This window comes from Phacochoerus africanus, chromosome 1 (genome assembly GCF_016906955.1).
Source record: "Phacochoerus africanus isolate WHEZ1 chromosome 1, ROS_Pafr_v1, whole genome shotgun sequence".
Classification (NCBI taxonomy): domain Eukaryota; kingdom Metazoa; phylum Chordata; class Mammalia; order Artiodactyla; family Suidae; genus Phacochoerus; species Phacochoerus africanus.
This window is the reverse complement of record NC_062544.1, coordinates 227,508,591-227,521,406: the sequence shown is the minus strand read 5'-3', so window position 1 is coordinate 227,521,406 and position 12,816 is coordinate 227,508,591. Positions and strand designations below refer to the sequence as shown.

Below are 12,816 nucleotides of genomic sequence, written 5' to 3'. Positions count from 1 at the left end.
ATCTACACCACAGTCACAGCAATGCCAGATCCAAGCCACATCTGTGATCTATACCACAGTTCACAGCAACGCTAGATCCTTAACCGTTACACTGAGGGAGGCCAGGGATCAAACCCAAATCCTCATGGATGCTAGTCAAATTCATAATCCTCTGAGCCACAGTAGGAACTCAGTGATAACTTTTACATGCACTGGGAAACAAAAAAGTTTGTATGACTCATTTTATTGTGCTATTTACTCTATTGTGATGGTCTGGAACTGAACACACAGTATCTCCAAGGTATGCCTTATGTACTGCTATATTAATTCCAGCATTGTTTTTAATTCCAAGAAGAAAAAAACTAAAAACAACCGAAAAGTTGATCTATAGGGGCTAATTAAGTTATGAAATAATATCTATGAAAGAGTTTTGGAAACTGAGTGAAGATAATTGATACCATTTTTTGATTGTAAAATTCAGACACAATTTTAAATGGTTTATATACATATCATTTAACTTAATCCTCAGAGCAACCCTAGATACTATGTCAAGGGTTTTGGGTAGAAGCTCCAATTTAAAAATATTGGCAACTAATTCAAAATTTTTAAAATATTACACAAGCCAATTAGAAGTGTCTGCAAGCCAGATCCAGCCCATAGGCTGCCAAATTGCTGTCTCTGATGTGGAAATTAGAGACAAGGCCAAAACCAAAATCTTGAAAACATTTAAAATTAGGAATCTGTTAGAGGAGGTGGAGTTAGCAAAAATGATGAAGAAAATTTAAAAGTAAATGCAGTGTCTTGAAGTCAGAAAGATTTCAAGACAGAAATACTCAAGATCAAATTATGTGTGAAAAGTGAAAAGTCTAAAAGTAAGGACTAAGAGGCTCTATAATTTGCTAACAAGAAGGTCGTCAGAGACCTTTAGGAGCTGTAAGAGAGTAGTGTTAGCACAGAGAGGAGCAGAATGGATTGCAAGGGCCAAGCAGAAGCAATTGTCAACAAATGTAGACATGCTCTTTCAGGAATTTTGACCCCGAAAGTATGGGATAATGAGACAGGCTTTGTCCTTTCATGTCAAACCTGAAAGAGATGGGGCAACATCTGTAATTAAGGACCGAGGGAGTATTTACAAAGAGAGGAGAATACAGACAGAAAGAGGGACCCCTGGAAGTTACAAGAATGAAGGAGGCTAACTGGTAAAGGAGGATCCTGGAGGTGGTGGGAGGAGATGAGTCAAAAGCAAAGTGGAGGTTTGCTTCTGAAAAGACTGACACTTGGTTTCTGAGAGAGAAATAGAAAGGGCAAGAGTGGTGACAGATGCAAAAGACATTTTGAAGAAGTTTATGTTGAGGAACATTTTATGAGGATACCTATTCTGCATCAGGTAGCTGTGCAGAACTCTGGGGATGGTAGCATGAATAAGGCAAGGTCTTGGGCCTCAGAAACCTTACCATTTGGGGAAATTGAGGTTCACACTGGAAGAGGGGGTAAATCAAGATGAGCAGCCGACTGCTGGTCTACAGCAGCCTGTAGATCTGGGAAAACAGGCAATGCAGAAAGACCTAGGACAGTGTTCTTTATCCTGGCTATCCATATCACTTGCAAAGATATGTAACAGTCCAGATGCCCAAACTCTGTGCCCTGAAAGGTCTGATTAAGCAGGCTTGAGATAGTGCCACTGTATCTTTAATATTTTAGACACTGAGGGTTACTCTATCTGGCATCTATCTTAAAATTACCAGCTTAGAATAATCTCTGGGGGAACATCTAGGAGAGATTCAATGAAGAGCAGATGGAATGACTTTTAGGGGAACAAAAACAACTAGATTTAATTATTTTGAAGTTACCACTATTTACTATTTACTACATGAACATTTTTTTCTAAAACTGTCAATATCACAAAAATAAATCATCTAAATCAGATATTCCCATGTTATATAATAGATAAACCTTGGGAAAAGATGACATAGTATTTTGTGGTAAAGTGAAAAAAATGGTTAGGACAAAGAAAAGAAATCACTAAATAATTTAAACTACATATGTAGACACCCTGTTTGGAAAAATATCTTTACTGACTCACTGAACATTCTCAAATGGCATCCTTTGAACACACTCAGGCTTCCCTTATGTTGATAGAAAAACAACTAGATGCTGCTTTCTCCTAGCTATGATCCTTTCTCCTTTCTTTGCTGCCATACTTCTCCAATGAGTGGTCTAAACCCACAGCCCACTCCCTCCCAGCCCACTCTCTCCTTGATGTGAGCAATCTTGCGACTCCTACAACCTCCCATTCAAACCACAATTTTGAAGATCACCAACCCCTTTAAAGTCAAACTTTTGGCTTTTTTTCAATGCTTATACTCCTGGTTGCTTGACACATTTTGATGCTTTGACCACTCTCCTCTCCATCTAAAATCTCTTCCTTCGCCTCTACCATCATCCCACACTTCTCCCTGTCTGTCTCCTCTGCCTTCTGCACAAGCCTGCCTGTCTCCTCAGGCACCTTAATGAAAGTATTCCTCAAAGACCTGCCTGTTCCTCTTTCTCTTTACACCTTCTCTCACCATTTTCTCCCACCCCTAGAACTTCAACTGGGCCTCAGCACAATTGGTTTCTCCTTGTTTTACCACTTCAGTCACAGTTTAGCTACCTCTGTCCCTCATACATGTTGTTTGACTCTCTGGAGTGTTTGTTCATCCCCTCGACTCTCTTTGCCTAGCTGTTTCTGCACATCTTCAGCTTAATCATCACTTCCACAGGACAGTCTTTCCTGACCCTCAGACCAGATGACACTTACCAGTTACACATTTCCAGGTCACCCTACATTTCTCTTTACACATTTCATGTTATTTAGCTGTTTGTGATGATTTATTTAATATCTACTTTCCTACCAGATTCTAAGTTCCATGAGAGCAGGATCTACATCTGTCTTGTTCAAGTATCTGCAGCATGAAGCACAGTGTTTGACACATGGCAGACACCCCCTTTACTTATCAACTGACGTAAAAAACTAGCTTTGACTTATTTTTCTTAAATGAGAATCTCAATCCTTAAGCTGCTATTTCTCTCCACTGGAATGCTTGCTGTTATTTCAAATATGTCACATCTAAAATTTTCCCATATATACTTGCCACACCCATTTTCCCCTCTATTTTTGGTGGTATGGAGGTGTTCCAAGCTCAGCTCATCTACTAGAAAGTTGGGTGATATCTTCAGTAATTCCTTAAACAATTCTGGGCTTTATTTACCCATGTATAAAATGAAAGAATTTAATTTGAAAGTTTCTAAAATTCTTCCTGTCTGAAAGCTCTATACTTCTCAATAGTGTCATGTACTTCTTTAGTTCACAAATGAGGAAATTATGGTTTAAAGGCAACAAGTAATTTCATAAAGATGACATAGCTAGCAGTTAAAATTATGTCTCATGACAGACCTTTAAATTTGATACAGAAATATATAAGAACCTAACAATGAGTGAAAGGGGAATGAGATTTTATTGAGGAAAATAAAGAGCAACAAAACATTTGATGCATGAATGTAATTTAGAAAGCCAAAAGGCATTAAATAGGAGTTCCTGCCTTGGAACAGTAGGTTAAGAATCTGACTACAGTGGCTCTGGTCACAGCTTTGGCTTGGATTCAGTCCCTAGTCCAGGAACTTCCATATGGCATGGGTATAGCCATTTAAAAAAATACTTTTAATAATATATTCAATTTCAATATTCAGGACAATACAACCAACCAAATCAATATCAGTTGGTAAAAATGCAATGACATTAAAAAGACATAGACTAGAAGAAAGTTCCACTTCATTTATGGTCAAGTAAGCTTCTGCACATAATAACAACAAATTCTCAACAAAATATAAAAACAGCTATCTGAGACTATTAGAGAGTGGAAAAAGCAAGAAGGTTCTTGAGGCGTATCAAACTCTGAAAGAAGGAAATGGCTTAGGTTTGGGGGTGTAGGTTTCCATATTTATCACTTCTGATCTCAGGGAAGGCTGTAGCTGGCATGACACTGGACAGCTAAAACTCTAGTAGAAACCTGCAGTTTTCTGAAAAACATGGAGATAGATTTCAGGGCTACCTTGGTCTCTTGAAACTGAGAGAGGCAGAGGGCTCTAAATTCTGCATATAAATTGTATCCTCCTCTCTGGCTGACCCCAAGCCCCACATGGCAGGGCACATGTGACGCCAACTAGCTAAAGGTAAAAGCATTGAGATTTAAAATACTGTCCAAGAGAGTTTTGAGTTTGAGTTTAACCAAGTTAAATGTTTTCTGGAGGGAAAAAATCAATAAGGTAGTAAAACAAAATACAGTCTCTGAGATGCAATATTAGCAATCTAAATAAAGCTTAGATTGAGAACCAGCAAAATGTAGCTTACTCTTAGGAGAAAAAAAAAAAAAAACAAAGGAAGATCAACCTCAAACTGACCTACATACTACAGTTATCAGGCAAGGACCATAAAGTAGGTATTAAACTATGCTCAGTGTTTAATAGAGCCTATAAAAGAAAATAGGCTCACAATGAATGAGAAGACAGAAAAATCTCAACATAAAAAAACAAGTTACAAAATAAATGAAAGTTCTAAAATTAAAAATACAGTATCTGAAATAAGATATTTACTGGATGGCCTTAACAGAAGAGTGGAATGAGAGAGGACGTTGTTTATAAACTTAAAACGATTTCAATAGAAATTATCCAATCTGAAGAGCAGAAAGAAAAAAAAAGAAAAAGACTGAAGAAGAAGGAAAAAAAACTGTAACGGCCGCAGGGACCTACAGTGAAGTAGCAGAACTTCTAACATGGAAAATTGGGAGATAAAATATTTGAAGAAATAGTGATTAAAATTTCTCTAGGAGTTTCTGTTGTGGCACAGCAGAAATGAATCTGACTAGTAGCCATGAGGATTTGGGTTCAATCCCTTCTTGCTCAGTGGGTCAGGGATCCAGCATTGCTATGAGCTGTGGTGTAGGCCGGCAGCTGTAGCTCCAATTAGACCCCTAGCCAGGGAACTTCCATATGCTGTGGGTGTGGCCCTAAAAAAAAAATTCTCCAAATTTGCTGAAAAGCGTAAATTTACAGATTCAAGAATCTCAGTAATCCTCAAGCAGGATAAATGTGAAAATAACCATCCATAGACATATTATATGTGGTGAAAACCAACAATAAAGAGAAAATCTTTAAAGCACCTGAAAGTAATAACACTTTAGAGTCAGAGAAACAATGTTTTGTCTGCCAACTTCTCATCAGAGATGGTGAAACAACATTTTTAAAGTGCTTAAAGAAAAATAAAGTCAACCAGAATTCTATATCCAACAAAAATATGCAAGAATAGATATACAAGAAAGAAGCATATTCACATAAAAGGTAACTAAGAGAATTCCTCACCAGTAGACCTACACTGCTAAGATGATAATAGAAATTATTTAGGTTGACGGGAAATAACACCAGACAGAAACTCAGAAACTCAGGAAGGAGTGAAGAGCATTGGAAATGGCAGCTATGGTAGATATAGTCTGTGCACCCAGAATCCTATTCAAGGAATGGCTTTTGTTCCTGCTGCTAGAAGCACTATCAGTAGACAGCCTTCAGTTCTTAGCATCTTCAGAGATCACCTGTTATTTCACCAAGAGTCAGACCTTTCCCAGGGAGCCCACATCCACTGACAGATTTGGAGGTGTAAAGGCCAAGCCAGTTGGTGTCAATGCAGAGCCTCTCTGGAACCACTCTAACCCCAGAGCCCCCCATGGGGTCAAATGAGGGTGTCATGGTTGAGGCTGAAGGTGGACTTCTTCCTCTGCTCCCTTGTCCTTCTTTCCATGTGTTTCTTCCAAGAGTCCTCCCTAACAAATATTCTCTGCTTAAAACTCATTGTTTATGATTTATAACTATAAAAAAGTAATGGTTTGATTCTTAGGTACAATTAGCATCACACAGCCCCAATTTATCTCATAAACACAGATTGGCTCTCTAATCCACCTAGGAATTATCAAATGTGTATTGATGACAAGGGGGAAGAGACAAAGGTATACAGATGGTTACTGCATTTTAAACACTGTGCAGATTGATTTTTCAGATACAACATAAAACCAAGTGACAGCTGAGTTATTTTATTAACTAGCACCATTAACCAAAATACTCATGATCTTTTTGAGAATTTATCTACTGTGGAACTCTCTCATTTGTTCCCATTTCCTTATTTCTTTCCTCAAGCTTTTAGTATTCCTATATCCAACTTACATCTTATCCCTCAATTTCGGAGGAGTTTCTGTCCTTTTATTTAAAGTGAAGCACTCCATCTACACTGCAGATTGTCTCCCTGCCCATCTCTTCTCAGATCTTGCTCCCTGTTATACACAGGCAGAGATAATTATAACTCCTAGGACCCAAATCCAAAAATCTTCAGAGCTAATACTATTATTTTTGTCTCTATGTGTACTCTCTTTGTGCACTCCTCCACTCCATGAATAATTCACAAACTCTGACTTATGCTATACTGCCAAATACTCATAGGAATTTTTGTTATGTTTTTGCCCACTCTATACCGAAGTTACCATCTTCCTCTGAAAAGAAATATCCCTTCTCAACCACCAATGTCTCTCAGTGGTATCATGGGCCTTTCTAAAAATGGAAACTCAAGGGTAGGAGCACTTGACTTTGTTTCAAAATAAATCTTTACCAAGTGCCATTTCCATTAAATGAGATACTGCTGCCACAGTATTCTCGAAAATGTTGTTTTATTATATTATTTTCCTGCCTAGTGTAAGTACTCCAGTTCCTTTGTTTAGTGATCAAGGACCCTTGAAATTCAGCCTTATTTCCGGTGATCATGTAACACACAATCTTTGTTTCATCAAGCTATATTATCAGAATGTTGCCTTTTCTTTCTCTCTCTTTTTCTCCCTCTCTCTCTCTCTTTTTAGCCACTCCCTTGGCATGCAGAAGTTCCCAGGCCAGGGATCAAACCTGTGTCACAGCAGCTACCTGAGCCACCAGTGACAGTGCAGGATCCCTAACATACTGCACCACAAGGGAGCTCCGAACCACCTTGCTTCTGATCATGCTGCAATCTGCTCCACCCAATCTGTACCTCTGCCATTCCCCATTTATCCAAACCTATCATTTAAGCCCCAGCTCAAGACCCATCTCCTCCATAAAGCTTTCAGTCCCTCCAACCCACCATAATTTCTCCCATCTTTGGATTTTTACTAGGTTCATAGGCAATTTCAAGGCTGACTGATTTAAAGTTTTCGGTCTTTCAGCTCATTTAGGATTGCTAGTAATGATTAGGCCCTACTCAAACACACAGACACACAAACACACACATTCACAACTCCATACACACTCAGTACTCTCGAGACTTTGGATTCATTTATTAATTGCTTAAGCACATATGTTTAGAGGGAAACACACCTAAATTTATCATATTGTGTAAATTCACAACTATCACAAATTAGAAAAGGAAGGGCAGACTGAAATTACTGAGGACAAACCCCTTCTTTTTCACAATTGCTTTTAATCTCTTTTTCCATCTTTTGCAAACCTGATAAAGCTACCTATCAACCCTGCCTTATATCTCCTCTTCTTGTTTCTGCCTGCCCCCTACTGGAAGATCATTATAAATGGCCAAAATTAGCCCAAAGAAGAAAAAAAAAAGTGGAATATTCCTATCAGTGACTTTTATACAAGACAGAATCATTTTGATCGGGACATAAAAATATAATTTGAACACAAGAAAAATATTGACAAGAAAACAGGATAAAGGAAGAAAGAAGCAGCAGCCGTGAAGGGAATATGAGGGAAGGGGACTGGAAAGCCTTACTCTAGAGTGGATGATTAGAGCTGTTTTTTCTCTCTCAGGTATTTTCTTAATATATCTTGTCTATCAGTTATCACATTGACTGAATTTATAAGCAAATAAGTTATAAAAAAAGTAAATATATGTATTTTCTAATGACATGTTTTGCCCTGAAGTCATTAGTTCTCTTGCTCCTTTGTGATTATGTCTTGTATAAAAAGTGAATTATTTCTGTTTGGTGGTATTAACAACAAAGCAGTATTAGTAATAAGGACATAAACTCATGTCCCAAGTGCTTGGCATATCATTATTCTGAATTACTTCATGGTGAACTTATCATGCCATATCACTGTATTTTATTTGCTTTTCTGTATCTTTATTCTAAACATTCTGATAACATTGTAATTATACAACCACAGACTTCAAAGATTTAACGTTTATAGTATCTCCTAGTTGTGGTTCGAAATAGTTTTAAAATTCAAACCTCTAAACCATGTTTTAGTCTTGATTTTTTTTTCCTTTATGCAAAAATCATAGTGCAACTTGAGATAAATAGCTCCTTGCCTAGCTGACACTACCTGCCAAGTTGGGTTTTACACAGGTTTCTGTAAAAACTTTCTACAACAAGATCTCAACTGTTGAAAAATTCAGATCACTTGATTTTTTTTTGAGTAGATACTCCATTCAGTTTGTAACTAAACATTGGCTTTAGTGGTGCTTGTTAGTGAAAAGCATAATAGCTAAATAAAGAGGAAAACTTCCTATTCAAATGTTTAGTGATGCTTAGAGATGTATATTATTACTGAGTGTGACTCTGTCATATACTAATAGTGTAGCCTTGGACAAGTCATTTCACCTTGATGCCTCAGTTTTTACCTTTGTAAAATGGAGACATGTCTTCTATGCCTACTTTACTCCTGTGTAGATCAAAGGAGAGAAAGTATGTGAAAATTCTCCATAGAAAAGAACGCTCATACAGTAATACAGTTACTGTATTGAAGGGTGGAAAAGATTGAAGGGTGGAAAAGCAAATATTTTGCTAGAAGACACAATATTTTAAAGTCATTTGTATGAGAAAAAAATAACTTTTCCTCTTTCAATTAACAAACTCTAAAATTTAAAACCAAATGTTTCCCTGCAGCTGCTCCCATTTACTAAAAATGAAACCTGAAAACTACCTCCCACATCAACTCCTCCCAACCCTCTATAGTAAAACCAGGACACCCCCACAATAGCCCCAAGTTCTCCACAACTTCTGCAGGAAACTAGATGTTGAAGAATGTGTCTTTTAACCCAGAAAGTGTCTCTGGCAGCCCCCACACGTTAAAGATAAATACAAAGCTACATTACAAACGTATTTCAAACTTCTGAATATATTATATTTTAAAAAGCACCTGGTCATCAAAGGTGATAAGAAAGCAATAAACTTTCCTAATTTATACTGTTCACAATATGAACATAAATGAGTTGGGATGATTATTCAAGTTTTTTAAGAAAAGGAAATGAAAATAACTTCATTTTCATCAGATGACTTGGATAGTTACTAGAAATTAACTGAGTCTGTCTCCTTTCAAAAAAGGGGGAGGGGGAATAAGGAAGTGCGCAGGGGGGCAAATTATAGAGATATGCACAGTGTAGTAGGAAACTAAGTAAAATAGTTAAACAAAGAGGAAAATAAGAATAACAATAAAGCAAAATAAATCTAGGAGGAAACCACTCCCCCATATTTCTGATTGCGTTGCTCCCTAAGAAAGCAAAGAAAGCTCAGGAAAAGCTGAGACCAGCTTTCTCACCAGTCATTCTCCTGTCACCATCCCAAAGAGAATTCACACTTACCAGCAACTAAGAAGAGAGTCAAACTCAGTAGTAGCTGAAGATCAGAAGTTACCCAAGTGCAGGGCATTTCTGTTTTCTTATTTTCTGACCTTCACTCAACACTGTTCCTCCACACAGGTGTAAAAAGAGCTATGGACATGGTGAGGCTTTCTTTGGTCGACTTCTCCAGGAAGTGCTGGATCCTCTTAGCCCATTAGCAACACGATACTCTTTTCCTCCTACCTCCTTCCTTCAATTCTATGTGTTTCAGCCTGATTAGTAACTTGGAACAGAAGAAACTCTTCTCTGGAACTTGACACAGCAGTAGATTTCCTGTATGAAGCACTGAACCAAAGACGGAGGAAGCAGATTGACTGAGTTATCTTTCAGCTCATTGGTCTTCCTCTCACTTCTGCTGTACATAGATAAACTTTACAGTGAGGCATTGAACATGCCCAAGATAAACCGATTTGCCTAAACTTAATTTAAATAGCAAAACAGGATATTTATCTATATTTGGCCCATCCCTATAAATTTCCCCTATAAATAACTTTTAGAAGCTTTCTCCGAGTTGAAGAGATATCTAGCCTCAGTAATCAAGTTAGTAATAAAAAGATTTTCCCTTAAAATTCTCTTGTGATTACTCTCTATAAGGGAGTAGCATACAACTCAAGAAGCAACCTAAATGTATTACTTTCCTATTACTGCTATAAATTACTACAAACTAAATGGCTTTAAACAACACATAATATTTATTCATAGTTCTAAAGGTGTGAAGTTCAAAACAGATCTTACAGAGCTAATATCAAGTGTTGGTAGGGCTGTGTTTTTCTGGGCACATGGGGAGAATCTGTTCTTTGTCAATTCCAACTTCTAGGAGTCACCTGAGTTCTGTGTCTAATGGCTGCATAATTCCCAATCCTGTTCCTTTGCCACATCTTTTCTGATGGTAACCCTCCTACCTCCCCCTTATAGAGATCTTTGTGATTGTATTGGACCACCCGGATAATCCAGAATAATCTCCCCATCTCAAAATCATTAACTTAATCACATCTGCAAAGTCCCTTTTCCCATGTGAGGCTACAAATTTGCAGGTTTCAGAGGTCAGGGCATGGACATCGTGTCAGGGGAGCATTATTCTGGCTTTCACAGTTCAGTACTTACTTCCATTCACTTTCTTGTTTGAAGAGCTAGCTTGATCATTTGAACTAAATTACAAATAAACACTCATCTTTAGTTGCCACACATCTGAAACTTAACACTTTAAAAAAAAAAAGTCCATGATTTTCTTTTCTGCAGAAAGTTTCCTTTGTGTCGTATATTATATTTCAGATATAAGTGATATCATATGGTATTTGTCTTTCTCTTTCTGACTTACTTCACTCAGGATGAGAGTCTCTAGTTCTATCCATGTTGCTGCAAATGGCATTATTTTGTTCTTTTTTATGGCTGAGTAGTATTCTGTTGTATATATACCACATCTTCCTAATCCAATCATGGACTTGGAGAATAGACTTGTGGTTGCCAAAGGGGAAGGGGAGGGAGTGGGAGGGACTGGGAGCTTGGGATAAATAAATGCAGAATGTTGCCTTCGGGATGGATTAGCAATGGAATCCTGCTGTGTAGCTCTGGGGAACTCTGTCTAGTCACTTATGATGGAACATGTAACATGAGAAAAAAGAATGTATACATGTAAGTGTAACTGGGTCACCATGCTGTACAGTAGAAAAAAGATACATATAAATAAATGATTAAAAAAAACTGCCTTAATGTGACTATTCATATGCATTTAGATTATGTTTGGGAGGAAAAAACTCCTCTGTGCACTAAGAATTTTCTACCCTAAGGCAAAAAAAAAAAAAAAAAAAAAAAACCTCTCCAGGAAGAGGGCAAGGACATTGCACACAGGAAAAAAAGTTAAACAACATGCATTTTTTTTTTCTTTAAGTTAGCAGTTCCATCTTGCCTCTTGCCAAACAGTAAACTATATATATTTTCTTTCTTCCCCTTCTCAAGCTTTCCTTCCAGTGAATCAATTTAAGTGAAATCTGGTGTTTATGGGTATGGACTACTTGAAGAGACTGTGGGTTGAGTCTCTGCTGGGCAATAGTCAAAAGATACTAGGCAATTCTCTTAAGTCTATAACCTATTTTTTCCATTTAATATTATACTGACATGAGCATGTTCTCATGTTATCAAAAATTCTTGATGATTATTTACTTTAATGCTTGTTCCATGATACAGCCAAAACTAAAGCACAGAAGGGTTACATGATCTGCCTGAGGTCCCAAAGTGACTTGGTGACACAGCTGAGAGTAAAATTCATGTTTCATGTTTGCCAGCCCAGTGTTCGTTTCACTCAACTCCTCTGGTTTGAAATATCAGGCAACAACTTTCATAGACAACTTCCATGCATCATCTCAGGTTAGACCACAGTGCACAATCAGCAGTTTAAGAGGCAAATGAGTAGTGTCAAAAACCAGAGAATTCTCAAAGTAGATTTGACAGGATGAGACTTTCTCTTCTCACTGCTTTTTACCTTCCATCTCCAAACTCACTCCCCCAACCTCCCAACTCCCACCTTTATCTCTTATGCAGAACAAGTATTTGGAAGAACAATAAAGAGACCAGGAGTTTGTTAGCATAACCATCCACCAAAGATATGCCATAAACTTTAACAGAATAAGAGAAAAAATGTGCTTCTCTAGTAAATGCATATGTCTGAAAAATCTAAAGGACCCACATACTCTTTAAGTGTACCCCTAGGGCACAAGGATCCAAAAGGCAGAGCAATAGACATAAACAAAATCAAGAGAGAGGTGCTGCTCAAACCAGAAACTCAAATCTTTTATTCCACCAGTTTTCCAACTCCTCTTCAGTACTACCAATTACAGATCAGTGTACGCAAGAGGCAACGTTATGCTGGTTAATGTTGCAGTAGCCAAAACAAAAAGGCCTAGTAAGCTTTAGAAGTTAGAACTGCTTTAAGACATAATGACTCCAAATTTGCACGGATGATTTACTCAGAAAATGATTTATCTGCCTGTAACTGCTTCTGAAGTAAACTTCTTTGTCAGGTGTATTTCTTTGCCTCCAATGTCAGATTCATGCTTCGCCCTAACTGAAGCCAAGTAGGAAGAGGGCGTCTTGCCCTTGAACCTCCTCCCCATTGTATAAAAGCTTTGCATGGATCCTGAATATTTACTGCACAGACT

General features: G+C 37.7%; 1 protein-coding gene across 1 annotated transcript in view; it reads right to left on the bottom strand.

Moving 5' to 3' along the window:
- The window catches only part of CD200R1 (CD200 receptor 1), a 41,431-nt gene extending 31,410 nt beyond the window's left edge, over positions 1-10,021 (bottom strand). Inside the window, exon 1 of the mRNA XM_047792504.1 lies at positions 9,623-10,021. Within this exon, the coding sequence (XP_047648460.1) occupies positions 9,623-9,689 (67 nt within the window). The 5' untranslated portion in view covers positions 9,690-10,021. The remainder of the gene's footprint in view (positions 1-9,622) is intronic.
- Positions 10,022-12,816: the final 2,795 nt, after the last annotated feature.